Genomic DNA, 25,980 nt, shown 5'->3' with positions numbered 1-25,980 from the left:
CTTTCCTTTAATTTCATTATAGCCATCCCAGCAATGTGCAGTGCTAGCTCACTGTGGTTTTGGTTTGCACTGCCCTAAAAACTAATGGTGTTACATTTTCATGTGCTTATCAACTATTTGCCTATCTTTGGAGAAACGTCTTTTCAGATTCTTTGCTCCTTTTTTAATTGGTTTATTTTGTTTTATTATTGAGTTGTAAGAGTTCTCTATGGATTCTGGGATACACGAAGTCCCTTATCAGATATATGATTCTTAAATAGTTTTTCCCATCCTGTGGGTTGTCATTTTACTTTCTTGACAGTGTCCTTTGAAGCACAAAAATTTTAAATTTTGGTGAAGTTCACTGTATCTACTTTTCTCTCGTCACTTGTGCTTTTGGTGTTGGAACAAATAAGACTCTGCCTAACCCAAGTTTACAGAGACTTACTCCTATATTTTCTTCTAAGAGTTCTATAGTTTCATTCTTACATGTAGATCTACGGTCTGTTTTGAGTTAATTTTTGTGTCTGATGTGAGGTAAGGGTCTGGCTTCATTCTTTTGGATGTGGATGTCCAGTTTTCCAGCACCTTTGGCTGAAAAACAATTTTTTCTTCATTAACTTGTCCTGGCACTCTTGTTGAAAATCAGTTGATCGCAGATGCAAGGGTTTATTTTTGGACTTTCAACTCTATTCTGACAATCTACGTGTCTGTCCCTGTGCCAGCACCACACTGTCTTGATTCCTGTAGCTTTGCAGTAAGTTTTGAAATCGGGAAGTATGAGTCTTCCAACATTTTATGATTGTTTGAGCTGGGTCCTTTAAATTTCCATATGAATTTTAGGATTGCCTTGTTAATTTCTACAGAAAACCCTGCCTACTGACTCTTGACCTAAAGGTCGGCAGGTGTATGCTCATTCCTGTACCTACAGGAGTCTGTGACCCAGAAACAGCATCAAATTCCTGGTGAGATGAAAATGGTTTATACCCTGCTTGGTTAAAAAACCCATGGCCAGGCAGAGTAAGAGGAGGTCTAAAAATTTCCAAATTCGAGGGGAGCTGGGACCTAGTTCCCATTTTTCTTGTGATCTTGCAATCCACGGGCAAAAACTAAAAGAAGAAAAACTGCTTTATGGACTAAAACAAGTTTAAGTGGCTCTGAATTCAGAACAGTAGAACAGATTTTAGTTACAGTAACATTTTTCTAAAGTAGAAAGACCAAGTACTTTCCAGGGATCTTAGATTTCAAATCATCTGAACCACCCCTACCCACGAAGGTAACACACATCAGGGCTACGGTAACGCTCAGGCTTGGGAGTCAACAGACCGAGGCCTGAATCCTGGCTGTGCCCCTACTAACCGAACAACCTCGGACAAGGCCCGCCAGCTCTCACTGATGACCAGGCTGCCGTGACGTCCCCGACGCGCTGATGGACCTCAGCACCTCCCCCAGGTGCCCCAGGACTGGCGGCCACCCTGGCAGCTCAATCCCCGTTCCTGAGACTCCGGGCGTCTCTCCTCTCTCCTGTCCCCTCAGGGGACAACATTCTCCAGCATCTTCATGAAGGAGAGATTTCACAGGAAATCAAGTGAAATATGCTTTGGAAATGCCACCAGCATGACCAAGCTCACATTTTTTTGTTAGAAGTGACAGGCAGGGAGAGACATATTTTTTCACGTTGTGAGTCAGAGAAGGATGAAAGCAGTACGAGAGCTCCTGCCGGAATCTGGACCCGTGAAGGTCTTCACCTCTCGTCTCTGCAGCACTGACATTACCATTAAATGTTTTCTGACATGTGGTCTCCCATAACCTAATATTGAAATAAATTTATAACAGTTTTCAGTGGCTACACTTGGCATTAAACTACAGAAGAAATTAGGAAAACATTTAACCAAACTTCTGAGAGGGAAACATAATTGTCGGGAAGAGAAGCTTCGACGCCTGAACCTGCACCAGGACAGAAGTTTCTATATTACTGAATTCCAGAGGTCCCTGTGGCCCTGGATTTTATTTTTTCAGTCTGTTCTTTCCTGGGCAGTTTCTACCGTTTCACCCTCAGGTTCACTGACTCCATCCTCTGTCATCTCCATTCTGCTGGCGGGTCTACCCACGGACTCTGGCGTCAGTTACGCTATTTTACATTCTAAAATGCTCACTTCATTCTTCCTTACAGCTTCTGTATCTTTGCTGAAGCTTTCAATTTCTTGGCCGAGAATTTCTATTTTTCATTTGTTTCCAGTGGGTTTGTAATTGCTCACTGAGGCATTTTTATGATGGCTGTTTGAAAATCTCTGCCCTATAATTCCAACATCTATGACGTCTTGCTGTTGGCATGTCGGCTGTTTCTCTCACTCTGGCTGATTTTCCTGGTTCTTGGAATGACAAGTGATTTCCAATCGTGTCTCTCATGCTCTCCCTGGGGTCCCTGGCCAGTGCGCCTTCTTCCCTCTACCATTCAGGTCTTCTTATGTCTGTTTTATGTACAACGTCCAAGGTTTTTATCTGACTTAGGAGGAGCGACAGGGAGCAGTGTGTCTATCCCACTTTGTCTAGGACTGGAAGTGTCCTCAGGGGTTTTTCTGAAAAGTAAGGCTCTGTTTACCTGACCCTGTTAAGAAGAACAGTCTAGATAATGTGAATAACTTCTGAGTTATTGTGAATACTTTCCCAATATCATGACCTCAGTCCCATCTCCACATCATCTGTCAGCACAGGGAAGCTGCCCTCCGCATTTTACATAACATAATCCTGATCTGGAATGTTCCTTCGTTTCCCCACTTCCCCCTTCAAAAACCCAGCCAAGAACCACTTCCTTCCGGACAACTCTCCCTACTCCTGTTCACACAAATCTCTCTTCCCACCTCCAGATTTGGACTGTCCCTTGGTCTGTTTTTCTTGAGGGAAGGGAATACACCTCACGTGTGCTTGTACCATGGACTAAGCGTCGGATGCAAAGGATGCTCTCAAAAATGAATTCAGGTGACTTTGCTGCATATTAGAAAGGGAAAGGACCAAAGAAGTATCTAATCCAGCCCCTAAATTTGCAGATAAGGAAAATAAGATTCTTCATTTATAAAATACGCACCAAAAGATCACACGAGCCCCAGAGGAACACAAGAAAGACAAGAATAACGGGGTCGCTTACAGAATTAACCAGAAGCTAATCACTTTACATCATTAGGAGCCAGGATTACCTTGCCTAGAGAATAACCTCCTAGCTTAGAGAGGAGAAAATGTGGTGTTGTCTTAATATACAGCACTGGTTTCTGGACGTGAGAGTCAACCGCAGTCCCACTGCTGGGTTATTAGTCTGCAGAGACAGCCAGGCCTTGGACTTTAGCATCAGCGCTTCCCCAGCCCTCCAGCCTGGAAGCTGTCTGACCTGAAGACTAATTGTCTTTCATGATCTCTCATTATCCATCGTGTCTATTTCCACAGAAACTCGACAATCACAACCAAAGACTCTAATACGGAAGCCACGTGAAATAACGGATAGAGGAGGTGACATACAACTCCGCAGACAAGGCCCATGTCCACCGAGGAAGTGACCCTGCCTGGCTCTCAGGCCTCCCCGGTTCGCCACCTCCTCCCCCACCGCCGGTCCCCAGGGACCACCGTGCCCTGGTGTTGCATTTATCCACATCTGCCATTGCCTACATGCTTGCTTGCGTTTCTCTCATCGAGCCCCTCCATGAGAATGTCGGCTCCATGAGGACAAAGACGCGGTCTGTCTGGTTCACCACCAAGACGTAGTGTGAGGCCCAGCGCACAGGAGATGCTCAATCCGTATCTACCAAGTGAGAGGATAAACGAATGCAGCAGCGCGCAAACAGATTCCTCCAAGTCTGGCTGGGCTAATCATCCTGGCGGCTGTCTGCTGCCCCAAAGGTACCCTGGACACTTGGGTGACAACGTGGGGATGTCCCCCTGGGGCCAGCCGGCCCTGGGGACAAGTAACCAGCGGTGTGAGGCGCTCACTGGCTCTCTGCAGCTAGAGCACACGCCCAGCCCTCCCACAGAAGTGGCCCTGCCAGCCCCACTGTTTCACCTGGCGCCGGCAGAGGGCTGGCGGAGAGGGACAGCAGAGCGATGTGGCCGCACTGATGCAAACCAACCGAGGCGGCACAGGGAGGACAGTGCCTGACAAAGAGGGGCACAGAGAGACGGCGGGAGAGACGGGCAAGTCTGCGGGCAAAGCGCCAGCAGTGCCACCAGAGCCCCTGACAACCGGCCCAGACGCTGCCCCTGACGTACGCGTCCTCCACACATGCTCCACCCCAGGGCTTCTCCCACTGCAGGGGCCCCAGAGCCCCCGAGGGCTGGCGAAGACAAGTTCCTGGGCCGCGCCCAGAGCCTGATTCACCTGTTCTGGGCAGGGTGTCTTACCAGCTGGGTACCTGACACGTGGCCAGTGTGACTGAGGAAAAGATTTCTCTAACTTAATTCCGTTTAGTTTAAATGTAAATCGTCCCGTGTGGCTGATGGCCACGGCACTGCACGCTGCAGACAGCACACTTCCACCCTCGTGGACACTTCTCTGGACGGTGCTACTCTACAGCATCGGAGACTGTGCTTCAAACTGTAGCCGCAGCTTCTCCCCACAGCAGGAGGCAGCCAGTTTCAGAGGGAGACCTTTAAAAGGAGACGGCACTCACTTGCCTCTGCACCCTCATCGCCCTGGGGGAGATGCGCTCAGGCCCAGAGCACTGCTGCCTGCCGGCTGATGCTGGCAAGGCCCCGGCGCCCGGTGAGGAGGGCACCGCAGGAGGGGCGGACGCCTCGGGCGGCTCCCCGCAGGCACGTCTGCTTTGGCATCCAGCAGAGGTGTAACTTCGCTTCTATAACTCACCTATATTCTGCCGCGAGAGGAAAAAAATACCACTAACTCAAAGCCAAAGGTATATCTAGAGCCATGTGCTGTTTCAGGGCACCCGCTCCACGCCTGCGGGTAGAGAGGCCCGGGGGTACTCACACTGAACACCTTAATGTCGTTTCGGGTTCTTATCTCTTCCACGAGGGCCAGCGGTTTTCCTTTGGGTACTGGGATGGTGCCAAGGACGACAGTCCCCAGGGTGGACAGCACCTGGCGAACGGCCTGGATGAACGGCTGACTGAAGAGCTCCATCTTCCCCACCTCGTCGATGACACACACGCTCTGCCCCGGGCCACCTCTAGGACCTGCCTGAGGATGACAGAGACACTAACTGGGACACCAGGTCACATGAGGCAACGGGCCCAGGGGTCCCCCTCCCCCGCCACTCACCAACTGACCGTCAGAGCAGGGAAGGCAGCCCCACTTCGGGAAGCAGGAGGCCGTCTCTCCGTCCACCCAGAGCAATCAACTGGCGGGAGAATCCAGGGGAGCTCCCCTGGAGACCACAGCACCCAGAAAACTCCGTTCCCTGAGCACCCAGTTTCCCTGGCAATTTCCGCTCTTCTGGAATGGTCCTGATAACGACCAAGCTTTATATTTATAGACACCCAGGCAATAAGCAGGCTTAAAAGAACTGAGGCAGCAGGCCTGGGAGCCCTTGTCAGTTGTTTCGATTTTGAGTTGTATGATGGCCTGTCTGCTGGGAGGAGGTGACTGCTGCGGCCAGATGCCTGTGTATTTCCCAATCTGCGCTACGAGGGTCGGTGGAAAGGAATGAAAATGAAAAGAGAAGGAGTCCTGGTTAAAAAAAAAAAAAAGTGAGCACGTTGTGTGCCCTTTAATCTCAGCTTCCCCTGCTAGTGTCTTTATACCGATGCACTTCCACTATGTCCTTGAAGAACCCTCTAGGAAGAGGTGGGGCAGCCAGCCTCCAAGAGTCCTCATTATTCCCAGCTCCTGGGATGTGCACCCTGTGCAGACCCCTCCCCACAGTACCAAGGTGGGTCTGTGTGATCACCAGAGACTGACAGCACGCAAAAGAGACTGCTGTTTCTGTCTTGGTCTCAATCTCTATCCATTCATCCATCCATCCATCCACCTATCCTGGATCACCTGCTCACAGGGAAGATGCCTGCCATGTTGCGAGGACACGCAGGCAGCTGACGGTGAGGTCCAGGTGATAAGGAACTGAGGCTTCATGTCAACAGCCAGGGAGGATCTCAGGCCTCCCAGCAACCATGACCGTGAACTTGGAAGCCTCAGGGCACTGTAGCTTCATGAGAGACCCTGAGCCTGAACCATTCAGCAAAGCCGTTCCTGGATTCCTGATCCAGGGAAACTGTGAGATTATAAGTGTTCGTTGTTTTAAACTGCTAGATCTTGGGGTAATTTGTTACACAGCAACAGGGAACTAATACACATGTCCTCTCTAGAAAGCCTTCCCAGAGAAAGCTGATAGGACTTTCAGTAGTTTTTCCACAGCAGGGACACAATAGAACATACAATAAGCACTTCAGTGAATGCTGAGTGACAAATACATTTCTATATCTTTATATAAATGATTATTTTGAAAACGGTATGTAAAGCTGATTTACAAAGTACTTTTCACTGTAAGTTCTCAGATTCCTTAAATACTAACATCAATACATTCTCAGAATGAATGGCTAAGTTAAGCTAGATTTTGCTCCAGTTCTAAATACCAAAGCTCTTACACAGTGTGGCCATGGGTGGCGTGCATATGGTGACCAGTGACAGATGGGGCTGAGGGCAGATCCTGGAGCCTCGTATGGTGCACAGAGGGGTGGGATGCTGTCCAAAGGCTGAGACTCAAAGTCAGGATCACACATTGTGCTTGAAAGGCTGCTCACTGTGTGGATTCAGGAAGACAGGGGGGACTTCTTTTGGAACAGACAGCATGGGATTGGAGGGAAGCCTTAGAGCAGTGGTTTTCAAACTTTTCTGTAAGTGGTACTCTTAATTCTCCTGCTTATTATCAAATACATATAACATATTTTTCCACTCCTTTTATTGGCAGAAAGACCAGGAAGGGCCCACTGTCGTCGTGCGAGAGAGGTCTAAACAAGCACCCAGGCTTCTGTGTTGCTCGTCACTTCCCGTTCACCTCTGAGTGGACCTGCGTGCGTTTGTATACACATAGCTGCCCCGTCTCCCCGCTAGAGGCAGAGATGACGCTGTATTCATCTTTTTCCTTCCCATGGAGTTGAACAGCGCAAAGCTGGGCTGAGGCAGCTGATGTGGCCCTGCACTGGCAGGGCAGCTAAGCGAGGGAGAGTGAGGGGTCAGTTCCTATTTCAACATTTTCTTCAAAAAATGAATGCCAGGGCTTCCCTGGTGGCGCAGTGGTTAAGAATCCGCCTGCCACTGCAGGGGACACGGGTTTGATCCCTGGTCTGGGAAGATCCCACATGCCGCGGAGCAACTAAACCCGTGCACCACAACTACCGAGCCTGCGCTGTAGAGCCCGTGAGCCACCACTACAGAGACCGTGCGCCACAACTACTGAGCCTGCTCGCCTAGAGCCCGTGCTCCACAACAAGAGAAGCCACTGCGATGAGAAGCCCGTGCACCGCGACAAAGAGCAGCCCCCGCTCGCTGCAACTAGAGAAAGCCCACGCGCAGCAACGAAGACCCAACGCAGTCAAACTGGGGAGAAAGAAAACAGCTATCGGCCACCCGTGTGTCAGCATAAAAACAGACACTCCCACAACAGCGAGCCATCCCAACTGACCTGCCTCTGAGTAAGGAGTGTCTGGGGCATTTTGCTGCCCCCAGAGACTATGAATACCTGTGGACGCTGTCTTTCCGGAGGCTACAATCTAAACAGCAAACAGAACTCCACTCCAGCACATCAGAACGACAGTTTTGAAAGCGGTTAGTTCCGAGAGAAACAACATCAAAGCATGCGTGAGCACCCACGGCTCTGTGTTTAGTGGGTGCACGTACGCGGGCGGTCAGATACACGTGAGCAGGTCCACGATAAAGCACACGGCTCCACAGCCACCCTGCCTGCCTTTCTCTGCGACGTGCACCAATGAGAGCTCACCTACATCATTTAAACTTCCGGACACACACGTAGACATTATTTTCTACCAACTGGAAATGCTCATTTTAAAACCTTAGCTTATATAAAATCCCCATTCTGTCCAGAATTAGGGACTTTCTTTATCCAGAAACTATAGGAATCTCAAAAAGGCTGGGATTTTTAATGAAAAATTGAGTTATTCACGCTCAGTTGAGACAGATGTCAGAGGCTAAGCCACTCAGACACCTGTAAACAGTCAGCCTGTTTTTCTGAATAACACATGAACATATATGAATGAGCTTAATAAAAGAACTACAATTATGTTCAGAATTGTTTCCTTTCTACATGGAAAGAAATTGTTTCAATTTTAAAAGGAAACAAAAAAAACTCAGTGACCATTCACCCTGTTTTCCATTATTCTAAATGCTCTTCTGAGTTGATGAAGACACAGGGGTACAGCACTAGGGCCCAGGTTTGAAAACCATCAGTAGCCTGGCTCCGGCTTCCCCGTTTCCGGCCGTGGGTTCCAGCCGTGGGTACGGAGTAAGGAGCCCGTGCAGGACTCTGGGTGGCTCTGGGCCACGTGGTTAAAAGCACTGAGCACACCCTATGGGAGCAGCCGTTCTCCGGGCATCCCCTCCCCGCAGAAGACAACTCAGGCGGCATCACTGCGGTCCTCTGTGCCAATCCCCACGCTCTGCTCCTGTGCTTGCATTTCACCTCGTTATACATTTTCACTGTCACAAAGAGTGGGAAAACCTTCTCTGTGCAAAGCATATTTCAGTCCCTATGTTGGTTCTGAGGGAGAAGATATTTTCTTGGGATAGAGTCCTAACGTTGATAAGCCAGGAGTGAGAGAAGTTATGAATAATGTTATAGCTTTGGTTACACCCAGCTAGCTTGCTTTCCAGAAAGAGTAAATCAATTTAGAGCGACAATGAAATACCTCCGTATCAGCTTTGCTGGAGAGCTGAAAAACAGTGTGATTCTTTTGGTCCTTTGTTTCATCCTTATGTGGACTTTTAAGGATACAAAGAAAATGTAAACATAAAATAAGCAATTTCCTTCAACCAAAATACTGAACGAAGAAAAAGCTAATTAAAGTTGCCTTTGCCTTATTCTGAATTATTTAAATAATACATATTTCCAGTGGTATTAAGGTTGCCATTTGTTTTTTTTTAAACATCAGACACAGACTGGCTTCTGAGCTCGCCTGTCTGGGACAGCAAGTCTCAGAAGTGACGGGAGGGAACCAGGCGGCCGTCGGCCAGAAGGTAGGCAACAGAACTGGAGCCCTGCCCCCTGAATAGCCACAAGTTCTGGGGAAGCTGGAAAGGCAAATGGTGCCAACAGCGGCCAAGGCTGAGCAAGTTCCTCGACCCTCTTAAGTCATTAGCTGTAAGGCAGGGCTCCAGTTAGACTTTTATGTGTGTTTATTCCAAGCTTTAAAGTTTTAGGATCCCTCAGCAGTCTGGTGGCATGTCGGCTGCGTGTCCCCGGGGAGTAAAACGCCAGGCTGGCGGCCAGGACGAGGCGTTCAGGCGGCCCTGTGCGCCCCGCAGCACTGAGCACGCGCGGGGCAGAGCTGCTCCCACCACGTGCCGGAGGCTGGTCCTGAGGCTCTTCCTGGTGTCCCCACGGGCCTCCCCCGGCTCCACACCAGCACCTGACCGCAGAGCGCCTTGGCATCTTCCAAGCTACGAGAAGGACCCTGGGGCTGACTGTCAGCCCAGGGGGATCAAGAACCCAGTCCCCCTCGTGATCCCAGCGCCGTGGGACCGGACTAGATGTTTGGGCTCGTGGGTCCCATGACGGGCCCCGGTTCCCAGCGAACACAAATCAGACTGTTGATGTGACGTCCTCCCAAGGTCCTGCGCCCATCACCTCCCTCAACTTCTCAAGAAAAGTGACCATAACCATCCCTATGCTCTGCACCTCCTGGCAGCCGGGACTAACACACTTTACAAGCATGACCGCCTTCAGTCCTAATAACTTCACGTAGCAGACATCGACATCTCTGCGCTACAACGAAGGAAGGGAAGCCAGGGGGTAAGTGACTCATCCAGTCCCCGAGCTCCCAAGGGACAGGGCTGGGGAGGCTGACCCAGTATCACCCAACTCCATGGCCTCTGCCACCCACCGTAGGCAATTCCATCTGCACAGTTTCCACATGAACTAAGGAAAGAACTGAGTCTCAGAAAGTCATCTCACCATGAAGAAACCACTTTTCTCGCCAATGAGAGAAGGAAGAGTGCCTTAGTTTCTAGGGCCCTACAGAGGTATAGCCACAAAAACGTTATTTTTTGGGATTAATTATATTACTCAAAAAACCCTACCTATTTGGGGTCCCAGAGCAAAAATATCACCAACCTCATTTTATCACGTACAGAGAATGGCCCTGCAGGTGAAGGGGCCTCTACCCTCTGCCAGGAGCTCACCTCTTTGCACACAGTAGAGAAGACAGGAGCGGGTATCCCAATGTGCACAGGCTTACCTCGGCGAGATGCGGAGCTCGCTTCCAGGCACCCGGAATAAAGCCAGTATCACACTAAGGTGAGTCGCATGAATTTTTTAGTTTCTTGGTGCATCTAAAAAGTGTGCAATCGCATTATGTCTAAAAGAACGATGTACGTACCTTAATTAAAAAATACTTTATTACTAAAAACTGCTAACCATCATCTGAGCTTTTAGCAAGGAGTAATCTTTCTGCCGGTGGACGGTCTTGCCTCAGTGCTGAAGGCTGCTGACCGATCCGGACGGTGGTTGCTGAAGGGTGGGGTGGCCATGACAATGTCTTAAAATAAGACAACAATGAGGTCTGTCGCATTGATTGGCTCCTACGAATGATTTCTCGGCAGCAGGCAATGCTGTTTGACAGCATAGACCTTCTTTCAAAATTGGAGTCAATCCTCTCAAACCCTGCTACTGCTTTATCGACTAAGTTTATGGAATACCCTAAATCTTTGTTGTCATGTCAACAATCTCACAGCATCTTCACCAGGAGTAGATTCCATCTCAAGAAACCTCTTTTCTTGCTCGTCCATAAGAAGCAACTCCTCATCCATTAAAGTTGTATCCTGAGATGGCAGCAGTTCAGTCCCATCTTCAGGCTCCACTTCTAGTTCTCTTGCTGTTTCCACCACATCTGTGGTTACTTCCTCCACTGAGGTCTTTTTTTTTCAATATTATGGCTTTTATTAAAACGCTGCACAGAATATCCTTATACACACATTTGACTCTCTCATTAGGATAAACCTCCAAAAGTGGGATCACTGGATCATCCGCTGAGGTCTTGAACCCCTCAAAGTCACCCATGAGGATTGGAAGCAACTTCTTTCAAATTCCTGTTAATGTTGATATTCTGACCTCTTCCCATGAATCATGAACATTCTTAATGGCATCTAGAACAGTGAATCCTTTCCAGAAGGTTTTCAATTGACTTTGCCCAGATCCATCAGAAGAATCACTATCTCTGGCAGCTATAGCCTTACAAAATATATTCCTTAAATAATAAGACCTAAAAGTTGAAGTTACTCTTTGATCCATGGGCTGTAGAATGGATGTTTTCTGAGCAGGCATGAAGAAAACATGAATCTCCAGCTTCTCCATCAGAGCTCTTGGGTGACCAGGTGCATTGTCAATTTTGAAAGGAATCTTTTTTTCTGAGCAGTAGGTCTCAGCAGTGGGCTTCATATATTCAGCAAACTATGTTGTTAACAGATGTGCTGTCACCAGGCTTTGTTATTCCACGTACAGAGCACAGGAAGAGTAGATTTCGCATAATTCTTAAGGGCTCTAGGATTTCCAGAATGGTAAATAAACACTGGCTTCAACTTCAAGTCACCAGCTGCACTGGCCCCTACCAAGAGAGTCAGCCTGTCCTTTGAAGCTTTGAAGCCAGGCATTGACTTCTCCTCTCCAGCTATGAAGGTCCTATGTGGCATCTTCTTCCAACAGAAGGCTGTTTCTTCTACATTGAAAATCTGTTGTTTGGTGTAGCCACCTTCATGAATATCTCAGCTACACCTTCTGGAGAACTTGCTGCAGCTTGGGCATCAGCACCTGGGGCTTTACCCTGTACTTTCATGTTATGGAGACAGCTTCTTTCCTCAAACCTCATGAACCAACCTCTGCTGGCTTCAAGCTCTTCTTCTGCGGTTTCCTCACCTCTCTCAACCCTCAAAGAACTGAAGAGAGTTAGGGCTTTGCTCTGGATTACGCTCTGGCTTAATGGAATGTTGTCGCTGTTTTGATCCTCTCTCCAAACACTAAAACTTTCTTCCTATCAGCAGTAAGGGTGCTTTGCTTGCTTATCATTTGTGTGTTCACTTTTAATTTCCTTCAAGAACTTTTCCTTTGCACTCACAGCTTGGCTAACTGGCACAGGAGGCATAGCTTTCTGCCTGTCTCGGCTTTCAACGTACCTTCCTCGCTGAGCTTAATCATTTCCAGCTTTTGAAAAGTGAAAAGACGTGCAACTCTTCCTTTCACTTGAATGCTTGGAGGCCGCAAACCTTCAGTTTGTAAAAAAAGGCAGTATCTGCAAAGCACAAGACAACGAGGTATGCCTGTACTACCTTCTAAATCCTCCTTATCAGCTGACGGTGTTTACAATAACTGTTTTTTTTAAATTTCAATTGCTTAGTAAAAATTTTAATCACTACTTAAGCTTTTGATAAAAGTTTGGTATTTTTGATGCCTGATAACCTTCTATTAGAAATTCTCTGAAGGAGATAAAAGTTGATAATTTTTGCTACAGTGAAATGGTGACGACTTTTTTTTTCTAACTAATGAGGTAAATGGATACAAAGAGAGGAGAGGAGTACAGCTTAGATCAGGGAAAAATCAATCTTTATGGATTTGTCTTGTTCAGTTTTTGAATGTACAGTGATTTTATGTTTGTTTCATCTTGCTATAGAAAGTATTTCAAAACGGGGTAGCTAAATTTGCTTTCCAGTTGAAGACTCAAGAGAAAGTTATTATCTTAAGATAACCTAATAAAGTTTATAAAGTATTAGAAAAGGGCTTCCCTGGTGGCGCAGTGGTTGAGGGTCCGCCTGCCGATGCAGGGGACACAGGTTCGTGCCCTGGTCCGGGAAGATCCCACATGCTGCAGAGCGGCTGGGCCCGTGAGCCACGGCCGCTGAGCCTGCGCGTCTGGAGCCTGTGCTCCGTGACGGGAGAGGCCACAGAGGTGAGAGGCCCGCGTACCGCAAATAAATAAATTAGAAAAATTAACTGGGAGAAATTGTGCTGAGGAGGATGTGCTTGGTCATAAACAGCTCCCTACTCACAGCTACTAGTTCAAAGGAAAAAAAGAATAAACGTACAGGGAAGAAACTGGTCAATTCCTTGATCGGGTAATCAAATTACCATCACCAACCATCACATGCCTCCAGATGAGAGGCCAGGAAGGATGCCTCACCACACACTACAGAATTCCAGCTGAACCCAATCACAAGGAACCATCAGAAAGCCCCAAAAGAGGAACATCCTATTAAAATAGAGCTGCACTCTTCAAAAATGTCACTGTCACAAAGGACAAAAAAAATGACTGTGGAAATGTTCCACATTAAAGGAGGCTATCAAGACACGACAACTAAAGGTAATGCCTGGCTCTAGACTGAAGGAAAAGAAATGTTATGAACAACACTGTTAAGTCAACTTATAAAACCAGCATATGAGGGGTAGGGTAGATCAAAGGATTTTCTCAGTAAACTGACTGAGGTTGACAACTGTGCCAATTATGTAACAGCATATCCTTACGCTTTGGAAAAAATACTGCACATTTAGGACTTAAGTACTGTGATGATTACAACATACTCTCAAATGGTCCTCCCCCAATTTATATGTTTATACAAACATACAGACACACACACACACAAGAAGAGAGAGGGAATAAACAGGGCAAATGTTAAAAATAGGTGACTCTGGATACCAAGTCCACAGTGGGTCTTGCACTATCCTTATCTTTACAAGGTTCTCTAAGAGTAAAATTATATCCAAATAAAGTTTTTAAAAGTTAAGACTCAATACAAAAAAAGAAAACACTCACATGCATACTTTCTCAGTATCTGGTTCAAGAAAAGCACCAACTCCTGGCATGAGAGCTTCCTTCTGACGGCGCACAGGGCTTCAGACCGATGTGCACAGGACAAGGGCCAGGAGGAAGGACAGAGCGGGTGGTCAGAGGGAGAAAGGAAGGCCAGTCGCACACATCCTTCTCCAGGCACACTTCCGGAGCACGTGACTTCCCCGTGCTTCTTGGGAGGGGGTGCAGAAGAGTCACGCGAAGGAGAGGAAACCCAGGGCAGCAGCCGGCTTGGCATCTAACTGCACAGAACTGCACCCCGGCCGGCAGTGGGAAGTGATGAGCAGCCCACCTGCCCGGTGGAACCCGGGAGATCACCGGAAGGGCGGCCACGACAAAGCCTGCACGGTGAACTAAGGAGCCAACCTTATACGATGCTTGCAGTTCTTCTTCCTATTTTGATTCACTGCAGGAATGCTTTTACTGAAAAATTTTTACTTTTCATGTCTGCACCAGATAGCTTCTAATTCCCCTTGCTGATCTTGTAATACGTACGTGTGATCGTGAGGTACAGAATCAGAACGTGGGGCGGAACCAAGAAGCGAATGCCAGGCTTGCTAACAGTGAGGGAGATTCTAAAGCAGTGCTTGGGCTCTTGTCGGCCTTTCAAGAACGGCTCCTGACTCGATTTTTCTAAATTCTTTCTAAAGCTCAGTGGCCTGAAATACTAAGTGGCCTTTCCAGGTCAAGGTATTAAAAAAAAGAACCTTTCCCTGGACAGTTGATCTCGCACCTTCAAATGAAGTTTCAAAGATCTGAAGCAGACTCTTCTTTCAGAATCAAAAGCAGATCCTGCTCTCAGAAAGAATATGCACTGAAAGCCATATTTTGAACAAAACAGAAAAACGCAACCAAGCGTGTGGGTTTTCAGTGGGTATTCTGGTTCTAGCTCATTATCCCTTCCATGGATCTTTATAAAAAATGACACTGCTCAGCCTAAAAAATAAGGCTTTGAGTAGACGTCTCTTGTTCTTCACAACCTTATAATCTGCTGTTACCGTTTTGTGTGAGTAGGAGATACACCGGGAACCAACCAAAATGTTAAATCCTATACTGCATCAAATTCTAATAAAGCGTTCAAGGTGGCTGTCAAAAAGACCATTATGCAAAAGGCCAGCGTTATCCTAACAGCCTTGATCATTAGAAAACTGAAAAAGCAATCTTAATTATAGCAGCATCAGAAAATACAAAAGATCCATGAATAACCTTACAAAAAATTTTTTAAAAAGAAACGGAAAGAGAGAGAGATTCTGTTTTGGCTGTAGAGAATGAAGACTGTCTGGAAGATTACTATGTTCTTTATATTATAATAACTACATTTTTGTATAATTCCAGTCACTTCATACAAGACTTTTTGTAACAGATTACAGTTCATACCAGTACTGCTGCTTATAAGCTGTTTGTCGTTGGGCAAATTACTTTCTATTCTATGCCTCAGTTTCCTCATCTGTAAAACAGGAAAACAGTGACAGTGTTGTCCTGAGGATTAAATGAGTTAGTGTCTGAAGCATAATTTGAACTCAGTAACTTTACCACCACCATTACTATTATCACCAACATTGCCACAATTTGGAAGAACAAGCAAACAAGAACGGATAAGACATTGTTTTGAAGAAGAGTAATACAAGTAATTACCAGAGTACTGATGCAAGCATCAAACAGATCAACGAAAGAGAACAGACAACCCTAAAACATTATACACACACAGGTATTTTTTTAATATAATAAATGCAGCATAATAAACTAATGAGAAATGAGTTATTAACAGACGGTTTTGGAAAACCAGCTAAGTATTTGGAAGAAAATCAATTGAGAGTCTCATTGAATATTACATTCCAGATAAATCCAGATGGATTAAAAAAATGTCAAAAAAAAAAAGCACACAGAAGAAGAAACATATAGGTAAAAAATTTTATATTAACTTGGAATAGGAACAGACTTTCTCAATATTAAAAAAGAAAAAAAAAAGGAAATCACCAAAGCGACAAACTGAGAAAGAGAATCAATAAAAATAAAAAAAGTTATTTACCTTGTAAAAGATCTCTTTAAGCTAAAAGAAAAAAATGCGGAAATGAACAAACAACTTAGATTCTTAAAAATACCCAATAAAACAACTGAAAAACTTTTAACCTCATTAGTACTTTAAAAAGATAAAGCAAAGCAAAGCAACGTGTTTTAGTATCAAAAGTCAGTATAGTGCTCAGTGTTGGCAGAAGTGCAGCAAGAGAAACACACATGCACATGGCAGGGGGTGCAAAGTGACACAACTGTCACACACACACAGCAACACCCTGGAAATTCACACCCCTCCACCCCGTATTCCACCCGTAGGTCCCCCACAGGGAGACAGTCACGGCTGGATTAAGGATGATCCACAAAGAGGGCTTCCTGCAAAGTTACCTGCAACAGTGATAAATAAATTCAATGTCCGACACTGAGGGAGTAACAGTTAAATCAGAGATGGAAATCCATACCACCATATATTATGCAATCATTAAAGTATCACAGTTGTTGTTGTTGTTGTTTTGCCACACCGCACCGCTTGTGGGATCTTAGTTCCCTGACCGGGGATTGAACCCATGCCTCCTGCAGTGGAATCACGGAGTCCTAACCACTGGACCGCCAGGGAATTCCCAAAGTATCACAGTTTTGAAGATTATCATGTTGTGAGACCATTCCCATGTCACTCAATTGTATTAAATGAAAAAGCCCAAACCTATAAAACTATATTTGGCATTTTCCCCAATTTTGGATGACTATAATAAAGAAACGAGGTATAGAAAAAGGGCAGAAACAAAATATGCTAAAAGTGGTTCACTCAGTGATAAGACTGAGTTATCCATATTTTCTTTTCTTATTTTATACTTTTTACATATTTTCTACCTTAAGTATGTAGAACTTTAATACTCAAGAAAACAGTAAATGTTGTCAAATGAGGGAAGACGTAGCCATGGAATGATAAGAAAAATCAACAATAGTAAAGTCTACAAGGGCTTTCTAAAAGCCTTACTGAGTCTAGAATGTTTACCATCTATTCTGTGTCGATCTCCCATGTGCCCATGGTGGTGGGCTGGCCTCCACTCCTGCCTGGGGAAGAGCAGCAAGAGCCCCACAGCAGGCTGGCTTCTGCCTGGCCTCAGGCTGCTGCTTTTCGGCTCCCAGACCCATTCTTACTCCCCAACCCACAGGCATGGCCCTGCTGGCCCAAAGAATAATTTTTCTTATGTTTTTCACAGTACCTAAAAAAAACAACTCAAAATAGTTTTCAACGATAGTGAAATTTCTCACACATAGGAAGCACTTAATAGATATTCCTTAACTTATTGTCAGAGTTTGTGTTTTCATATACCCTGGGCACTAGAAGCTAACCCACTGTCTGTTTAAAGGCTCTCACCTGCCTGGAGGCATAACCCTCCCAAACCTCAGACTATACTACAAAGCTACAGTCATCAAAACAGCGTAGTGTTGGCACAAAAACAGAATACGGATCAATGGAATAGAATAGAGCCCAGAAATAAATCTACACACTTACCCAATTCCCTGGCAGTCGAGTGGTTAGGACTCCTCGCTTTCCCTGACAGGGGCCGGGGTTCAATCCCTGATCCAGGAACTAAGATCCCATAAGCCACCACCAAAAAAAAAAAAAACAAAAACCCCACACACTTATGGTTAATTAATCTTCAACAAAGGAGGCAAGAATATATCAATAAAATGGGAAAAAGTCTCTTCAGCAAGTGGTGCCGGGAAAACTGGACAGCTGCATGTAAATCAATGAAGCTAGAACGCACCTTCACACCATGCACAAAAATAGACTCAAAATGCCTTAAAGACTTAAATATAAAACAAGACACCATAAAACTCCTAGAGGAGAACACAGGCAAAACATTCTATGACATAAATCATACCAATGTTTTCTTAGGTCAGTCTCCCAAGGCAATAGAAATAAACACAAAAATAAACAAATGGGACCTAATCAAACTTACAAGCTTTTGCACAGCAAAAGAAACCATAAACAAAACAAAAAAACAACCCACAGAATGGGAGAAAATATTTGCAAACAATGTGACTGACAAGGGCTTAATTTCCAAAATATACAAACAGCTCATACAACTCAACAACAAAAAAACAAACAACCCAATCGAAAAATGGGCAGAAGACCTAAATAGACATTTCTTCAAAGACATACAGATGGCCAATAGGCACAGGAAAAGATGCTCAACATCACTAACTATTAGAGAAATACAAATCAAAACTACAGTGAGGTACTACCTCATACTGGTCAGAATGGCCATCATTAAAAAATCTGCGAATAATAAATGCCGGAAAGGGTGTGGAGAAAAGAGAATGCTGAAACACTGTTGATGGGCATGTAAGTTGGTGCAGCCACTACGGAAAACAGTATGGAGGTTCCTCAAAAAACTAAAAATAGGGCTTCCCTGGTGGCACAGTAGTTGAGAATCTGCCTGCCGATGCAGGGGACACGGGTTCGAGCCCTGGTCTGGGAAGATCCCACATGCTGCGGAGCAACTGGGCCCGTGAGCCACAATTACTGAGCCTGTGCGTCTGGAGCCTGTGCTCCGCAACAAGAGAGGCGGTGATAGTGAGAGGCCCACGCACCGCGATGAAGAGTGGACCCGGCTTGCCACAACTAGAGAAAGCCCTCGCACAGAAACGAAGACCCAACACAGCCATAAATAAATAAATAAAGCAAACTGTCAACAAGTAAAAATAAATAAACACTATTATATTTAAGGGCAGTCTATTCCTTTTAAAAAAAAAAAAAAACTAAAAATAGAGTTACTGTATGATCCAGCAATTCCACTCCTGGGCACATATCTGGACAAAACCATAATTCAAAAAGATACATGCGGGGCTTCCCTGGTGGCACAGTGGTTGAGAGTCTGCCTGCCGATGCAGGGGACACGGGTTCGTGCCCCGGTCCGGGAAGATCCCACATGCCGCGGAGCGGCTGGGCCCATGAGCCATGGCCGCTGAGCTTGTGCGTCCAGAGCCTGTGCTCCGAAACGGGAGAGGCCACAACAGTGAGGCCTGCGTACCGCAAAAAAAAAAAAAAAAAAGATACATGCACCCCTATGTTCATAGCAGCACTATTTACAATAGCCAAGACATGGAAACAACCTGACTGTCCACTGACAGATGAATGGATAAAGAAGATGTGGTACATATACACAATGGCATATTACTCAGCCATAAAAAAAAGAACGAAATAATGCCACTTGCAGCAACATGGATGGACCTAGCAATTAGCACACTAAGTGAAGTGAGTCAGAAAGACAGATACCATATGATATCACTTATATGTGGAATCTAAAATATGGCACGAATGAACTTAGCTACACAACAGAAACAGACTCACAGACATAGAGAACAGACTTGTAGTTGCCAAGGGGGACGGGGGAGGGGGGGAAGGAAGAATTGGGAGTTTGGGGTTAACACATGTAAACTATTACATAAAGGATGGATAAACAACAAGGTCCTACTATACAAAACAGGGAACTATATTCAATAACCTGGGATAAAACATAATGGAAAACAATGTAAAAAAGAATGTATATATGTATATAATGGTGTCACTTTGCTGTACAGCAGAAATTAATGCAACATTGTAACTCAACTATATTTCAATAAAAAATTAAAAAAACAACAAAAAAATAAAGGCTGTCACCGGCCTAAATGTGGTTTCTAAAACTTTCAGCTTACTTTAGTCGGTCATTCCAATTGCCAATAATAAAACCTGTCTCTCTATAATATCCTATTTTTGTTGCCTAGTTACTTAAACTTTCTTTTCTTTCTTTCTTTCTTTTTTAAGTATAAAGGTAAAACACTAATTCCTTTTCCTTTCTTTGTCCCCAGTAAAATACATGAGATGGGAGAAAAAATTCTGCTTCAGAAAAGAAACCCATGGATACGAACCTGCAGCCTGGGAAATTTTCCTACCTAGAATGTTGAAAGTCTGGGTTTGGTAATCAAAGTATAAAATATTGGAAGAGTCTGCTTTTCTTTCTTTTTTAACTAAGAAAAAAAAGAGATTCAAGTTCTTATTCCGGTCAGTACACGATTTCTTATATAATCCTGCAGATAGACGTCAAGGCCGTGTGTGCACACTGCTCTCCTAGGATTGTCTGCTCTAAGCAAGGTAAGTAAAAATCAATTCTTTATATGGATCCAGGACCCAAAGCCAGAGTCATCATCTGGAATTTGATTTGAAGTATTTCACTTGCTTCTTGAGCATTTAAGTAGAGAGGTAGGTATTTGACGGGAAAAGAACTAGAGAGAAAAATATCATGCTTCCTGACTGTTTCCGCACAAGACAACAGGCACGAGAGTCCCCAGTGCAGGGAACGAAAGTTCCTAGAGGAAGAAATCAGGAAGAAAGGTGAGGGGAGCAGGCGAGGGGGGGCGAAGCCAAGGAGCAGGTGGGCTTGGAGGGGCAGCAGCCGCTACCAACACAGTGCAACATCCCGCCGGCCCCGGGAGTCAGAAGCTGCCCTCAGCAGGCAAACCTGACCTTTCCAGCAGCCAAAGCTTTGGCACCTGCCAAAGCCCTCACCACCCCTTTTAGCTGAGCCCTGAATGAGCAGAGAGGCCAAGATATGAGGAGCCTGCCAACCACAGAAACAGCAGTGCCAAGGGCGGAAGGCTGGGGGCCGGGCACGAGGGGAACAGGCTGAGCCGGCAGGCGGGAGATGGGGAGGACGGAGGGCAGGAGGCCCGGACAGAGCCGGCCTTCCGGGCCCCGGGGAGGACCTTGGACTCGACTGCTGGTACGACGGAGACCGCCGCAAAGTTGATAAAGAATTGCCTCTTGAGACAGGTCCATACTCTTCAATCTTCACGACAGTATTATAAATCAATGGTGTGAGTCTATAATAGATGATATAAAACCCATATTCCTTAATATGCGCCACAAAACCCTGCATCATGGGACTCTACCCGGCTCACCCACCGTACCTCCCCCACCTGCTCCTGCCCAGGGCCCCCGGCCTCGGTGTCTCTGCTTCTATCATCCGTGACGTTCTCCCAGACACCCCCATACAACACCCCAGGATTCCCTCCCGGAAGGGATGGTGCCCTCTGATCTTTTCATTTCATCCAAATGTCACCTCCTCAGAGCTCTTTCCTGGTCACCAGGTCTAAAGTCAGTTCCTCCTCCTTCTCTCACAGCACCCTGCTTTTCTTCTTGGCTGCATTAATGACAATTATACATTTATTTGTTTAATGTCTACATTTCCCACTAGAATGAGAGTTTGGGGAGAGTAGAAAACATGTTTTTTTCCTGACTGTATATCTGGGATTTGATAAATATTTGATGAATGAATGCAAAAAACAAGTAATACATAGTCAACAAAACTGAAAGTTGGTTCTTTGAAAAGAGCAACTAAATTGACAAACCTTTAACTATTACTGAAGTCCATAAAGAGAGGACTTAAATAATTAAAATGCATGAAAGAAGGGAAAATACCACAGACCTTACAAAATAAAAAGGATTACAGGGGAATATATAAACAACCGTATGCCGACGAATTAGATAACTTACTATCTAATGAAACGGTCCAATAAATTACTAAAAGACACAAATTACCACAACTGATTCAACGTGAAATAAAAAAATCAGCAGACCTGTAACAAATAAAGAAATTGAATTCATAATTTAAAAGATTCCTATGAAGAAAAACCCAGGCCCACATGGTTTCACTGGTGAATTCTATCAAACATTCCAAGAAAAATTAATACCAGTCTTTTACAAACTCTTCCAAAAATTAGAAGAGGAAGGAATACTGCCTAGCTCATTCTACAAGACCACAATTACCCTGATATCAAAATTAGACAAAGATACTACAAGAAAAGAGAGCTACGGTCCACATCCCTTATGAATGTAGATGCAGAAATCCTCAACAAAATACTAGCAAACAGCTCCGGCAACATATAAAAGAAATATACATATGCCATGACCAAGAGGGATTTATTTCAAGAAAACAAAGTAGGTTTAACATCCAAATACGAATGTAATATACTATATTAATATAATATAGAATAAAAATCACATAATCACCGCTATAAATGCAGAAAAAGGATCTGACAAAACCCAACACTTCTTCACTTTAAAAAACAAATGTTAAACCACAAACTAGAAACAGAAAGGAACATCGTCAACCTGGTGTTAGCCGTCCACAAACAACCTACCCCTAACATCATACGTGACGGCGGGGGAATGAGAGCTTTCTTCCTGAGATCAGGAACGAGAGCAGGAGGTCCACTTGCGACGCTTCCATTCATCACTGAACTGAGCTTCTGGCTGAGGCGGTTAGGAAAGAAAACAAAATAAAAGGCATCCAAAGTGGACAGGAAAAAGTAAAATGATCCCCGTTTGCAGATGATATCATTTTGTAACTAGAAAATTCTAAGGAATTCATTAAAGAACTATTAGTTTGACAACTATTAGTTTGCAGGATACAAGGTCTATACACAAAAATCAACAGTATTTCTGTACATTAGTAATGAACATTCCAAAAATAAAATTAGGAAAATAATTCTATTTACAATAGCATCAAAAAGTATAAAATAGTAAGGTATAAATTTTTTAAAAAGAAGCATAAGACTTATATGCTGGAAACTACAAAACAACATGGCTGAACGAAATTAAAGACACTCTAAGTAAATAAAAAGACATGTCATTCATGTTCATGGATCTAAAGATTTAATATTGTTAAGATAGCAATACTCCCCAAATTGATTTATAGATTCAATACAATCTCTATCAAAATTCTAGCTTCAGTAATCAAACAGTGTGCTTCTGATATAAGAACAGATGGAACTGACATGAGGATAAACAGAATAGAATTGAAAATCTAAAACCAATCCTTATACTCACGGTCAATTGATTTCTAAAAGAGTGCCAAGACAATTAAATGGAAAAAGAATAGTCTTGTCAACAAATGGTTCTGAAACAACTGGATATTTATATGCAAAAGAATGACTTTCGATCCACACCTTACAACATATACAAAAATCAATTCAGAACAGACCACAGGCCTAAATGCATTAGTAAAACTGTAAAACTCTTGGAAGAACACATGGGAGTTAATCTTCCTGAAACTGTGTTAGTAAAGCACCAAAAGCACAAACAACATTAAGAAAAATAGATACACTGGACTTTTCAAAAATAAGAACATTTGTGGCCTTTCCTGGTGGTCCAGTGGTTAAGACTCTGTGCTTCTACTGCAGGGGGCACGGGTTCAATCCCTGATCGGGGAAGTTTTGCATGCCGCGCCATGTGGCCAAAAAAGTTTTTAAAAAATAAATAAATAAAAACATTTGTGTCATCACATCGAGAAAGTAAAGACAACTACAGAGTTGATGAATACAGTCGTCCCTGGGTATCCGCAGGGCACTGGTTCCAGGGTCCTCCCACACACACTGAATCCACGGATGCTCAAGTCCCTCAGATAAGATGGCACAATGGTCCCCCATATCCATGGAACCCATGGACACGGAGAGCCAACTGTATACCTGCATATCACATCCAGATGGCCAATAAGTACATAACGAGATGCTCAACATCAGTAGGTCAACAGGGAAATGCAAATGAAAACACAGTGCGACAACGCTTCACACCTACTAGAAGGGGTACAGTTACAAAGACAGTAACGATTAGCAAGGATGTGGAGAAATTGAAACCATCATCCATTGCTGGCAGGAATGTAAAACAGCACAGCTAGTTTGGAAAACACTCTAGTCATTTCCCAAAAAGTTATATATAGAACTACCTCATGACCCAGCATTTCCACTCGTAGGTATATACTCAAGAGACCTAAAAACAGATGTCTACCCAAAAACTTGGACACAATTGTTCAGGGCAGCATTATTCATAATAGCCAAAAAGTAGAAACGTATCCAAATGTTCACCAGCTGAAGAACAGATAAATAAAATATGGTATACCCATATGATGGAATATTCCACAGCCATGAAAAGGAACGAAGCACTGATATGCACTGTGATGTGGATAAACCCTGTAAATATTATGCCAAGTGAAACAGGCTAGGCACAGAAAGACCACATATGGTATCATTCCCTTTCTAGGAAATCTCCAGAACACTCAAATCTACAGACAGAGAAGCAGGGTAGTGCCTGCCAGGGGCTGGGGACACACAGGAATGGAGACTGCTTCATGGGTGTGGGGTTTCTTTTCGGGATGACAAAAATGTTCTAAAATTAGGCTGTGTTAATTGGTTGCACGATCCTATGAATACCTGAGAAAAAAATGAACTGTATATTTTAAATGGGTGAACTGTATGGTATGTGAATTATATCTCAATAAAGCTGTTTAAAAAAATACAGGTAATACAGTGATATAATGTGTTACGTGCTTACCATTATGTTCATATGACATTTTACCTTCCCAAATGTTTATGTGCTGTGCTGTGAAAACAGGGTTAAGATATACACAAGGGGAAAGCAGAGGAAAGACTTATCTTTGGGGACCATGGTAGCTAGGCATCAGAGCCCTCCCAGTGTAAAATACTTACATATGCTGAATTTCTGTAACAAGGAGTTTACTTGTAGTTCGGAGTGACAGTAAATTATGTGGCATATCCTTACTAAGGCTCAATCAATTGAAGACTTTTAAGCTGTAAATGCAAAACTGGCCTCTCTATAAGAGCGAAAGCCAGCAATTCCCACAAGGCATGGAGAACAGACGGGCTCAAAAACCAGAAACACGCACTCACATTCCTCAAGACAGGAAGCACCAGCTGCTCGAAGGAAGTCAGATCCACCACATACTGCCCAACACAGCACTCACGCTTTCCAGGCGGAAGCTCTGACCTGAAAGAAAAGATAGTACATCCTTTGTCGAAAGACCCCTCTACTGATTTCTGGGTTTTAGCTACTCCACTGAGCCTCCGGCCTTCTGCGTGTGCTAAACCAAACAGAAAGTGGCAGTGAGCAAAGCTGACCTGATTCCACACCCTCTCCTGAGAGCAGGGCTAACACCGGTGGGCACACCACCACCCACGGCCCGGCAGCTGCCTTCGGGGAGCTGGCACGTCACCTATCTTAGAAGAGTGACGTGAGAAACAGGGCTACGAAGTACCAAGTGAGAAGAGCTTACTACTCAGTGGAGTACGTTCTAAGTGGAATATGATATTTTCAACTTTGTTTTTTATGTGATGATTTCAACCTCTGTTTTCTTTTTCCAAGAAATCCGTAAAGGCTCAGGATTCTTCAAGATAGAAGAGATCACCTGGCTCAGCCCTGGGCCCAGGGAGAATAAAACACCACGGAAATGAAGCTGCAGTACCCAATCCTGGATAAAGGTCCGCGGGCGCCAGACAACGTGACAACATCGAACCCTATTCTTCTTCCTCCCTGTCTGACTTCTTCTGTATAAAACCCGTCGACAGGCACGCCAGAGGACTTTAAAACTTCACTGACTTTCTGGATCAACGTTGTTTTTCCAACCCCTAAAAAAAAAAAAAAAAAAAAAAAAAAAAAAAAAAAAGCCCATTAGGAACCACTGCTTTGCTGGAGCACAGGAATCACCAGGAGGAGAGAAACAGGCTGCAAATGGATTTTATGAATGTTAATGTCACTTAATTTTGACTGCTCCAGGTGTTAAAACTCTTGAATTTCAAGTAGAAACAAGCATAATAAAAATATGAATGGTATCTTGAAGTTTATTTTTAAATTCTGAAACAGTATTGGTTTTGTCACATACACCATCCGAGAACCAGGTGAGTGGTTTCCTGATAAAAATCTCAAGTGCAATTTACATCCTAGGAGACAAGCTTCTACTTTCTCCTAGGTTTACTCTCCTTGGGGGAGCAAACTTTTTCCCCTAGAAAGGAAAGCTGGTCAAGCTTCGGTCAAAGGCTGCACGCTTTAAGTTAGGATTTTAAGACACTCTGGACCACCATTTAACAGTGGGAACCTCACTTCAGTCCTCCACAAACTTACATTGTATGTGTCCCGAA

General features: G+C 44.6%; 1 protein-coding gene across 4 annotated transcripts in view; it reads right to left on the bottom strand.

The window, feature by feature from the left end:
• The window catches only part of NTPCR (nucleoside-triphosphatase, cancer-related), a 164,150-nt gene that overhangs the window by 5,068 nt on the left and 133,102 nt on the right, over positions 1-25,980 (bottom strand). For 2 of the 4 annotated variants that reach the window (XM_049696806.1, XM_004281579.3), the window contains 3 exons: positions 25,308-25,470; positions 24,736-24,832; positions 4,952-5,161 (listed from right to left, as the gene is read on the bottom strand). In XM_049696806.1, coding sequence (XP_049552763.1) covers positions 4,952-5,161; positions 24,736-24,832; positions 25,308-25,470 — 470 coding nt within the window. Of the gene's footprint in view, positions 1-2,953; positions 4,836-4,951; positions 5,162-24,735; positions 24,833-25,307; positions 25,471-25,980 lie in introns of those variants that run through there. The other 2 variants (XM_033408960.2, XM_033408963.2) reach the window with 2 other exon arrangements.

The sequence above is a fragment of the Orcinus orca genome, chromosome 14, assembly GCF_937001465.1.
Source record: "Orcinus orca chromosome 14, mOrcOrc1.1, whole genome shotgun sequence".
In the NCBI taxonomy this organism is placed as follows: domain Eukaryota; kingdom Metazoa; phylum Chordata; class Mammalia; order Artiodactyla; family Delphinidae; genus Orcinus; species Orcinus orca.
Note: the sequence above shows the minus strand (reverse complement) of the source record. Positions and strands in the feature narration are given on the sequence as shown.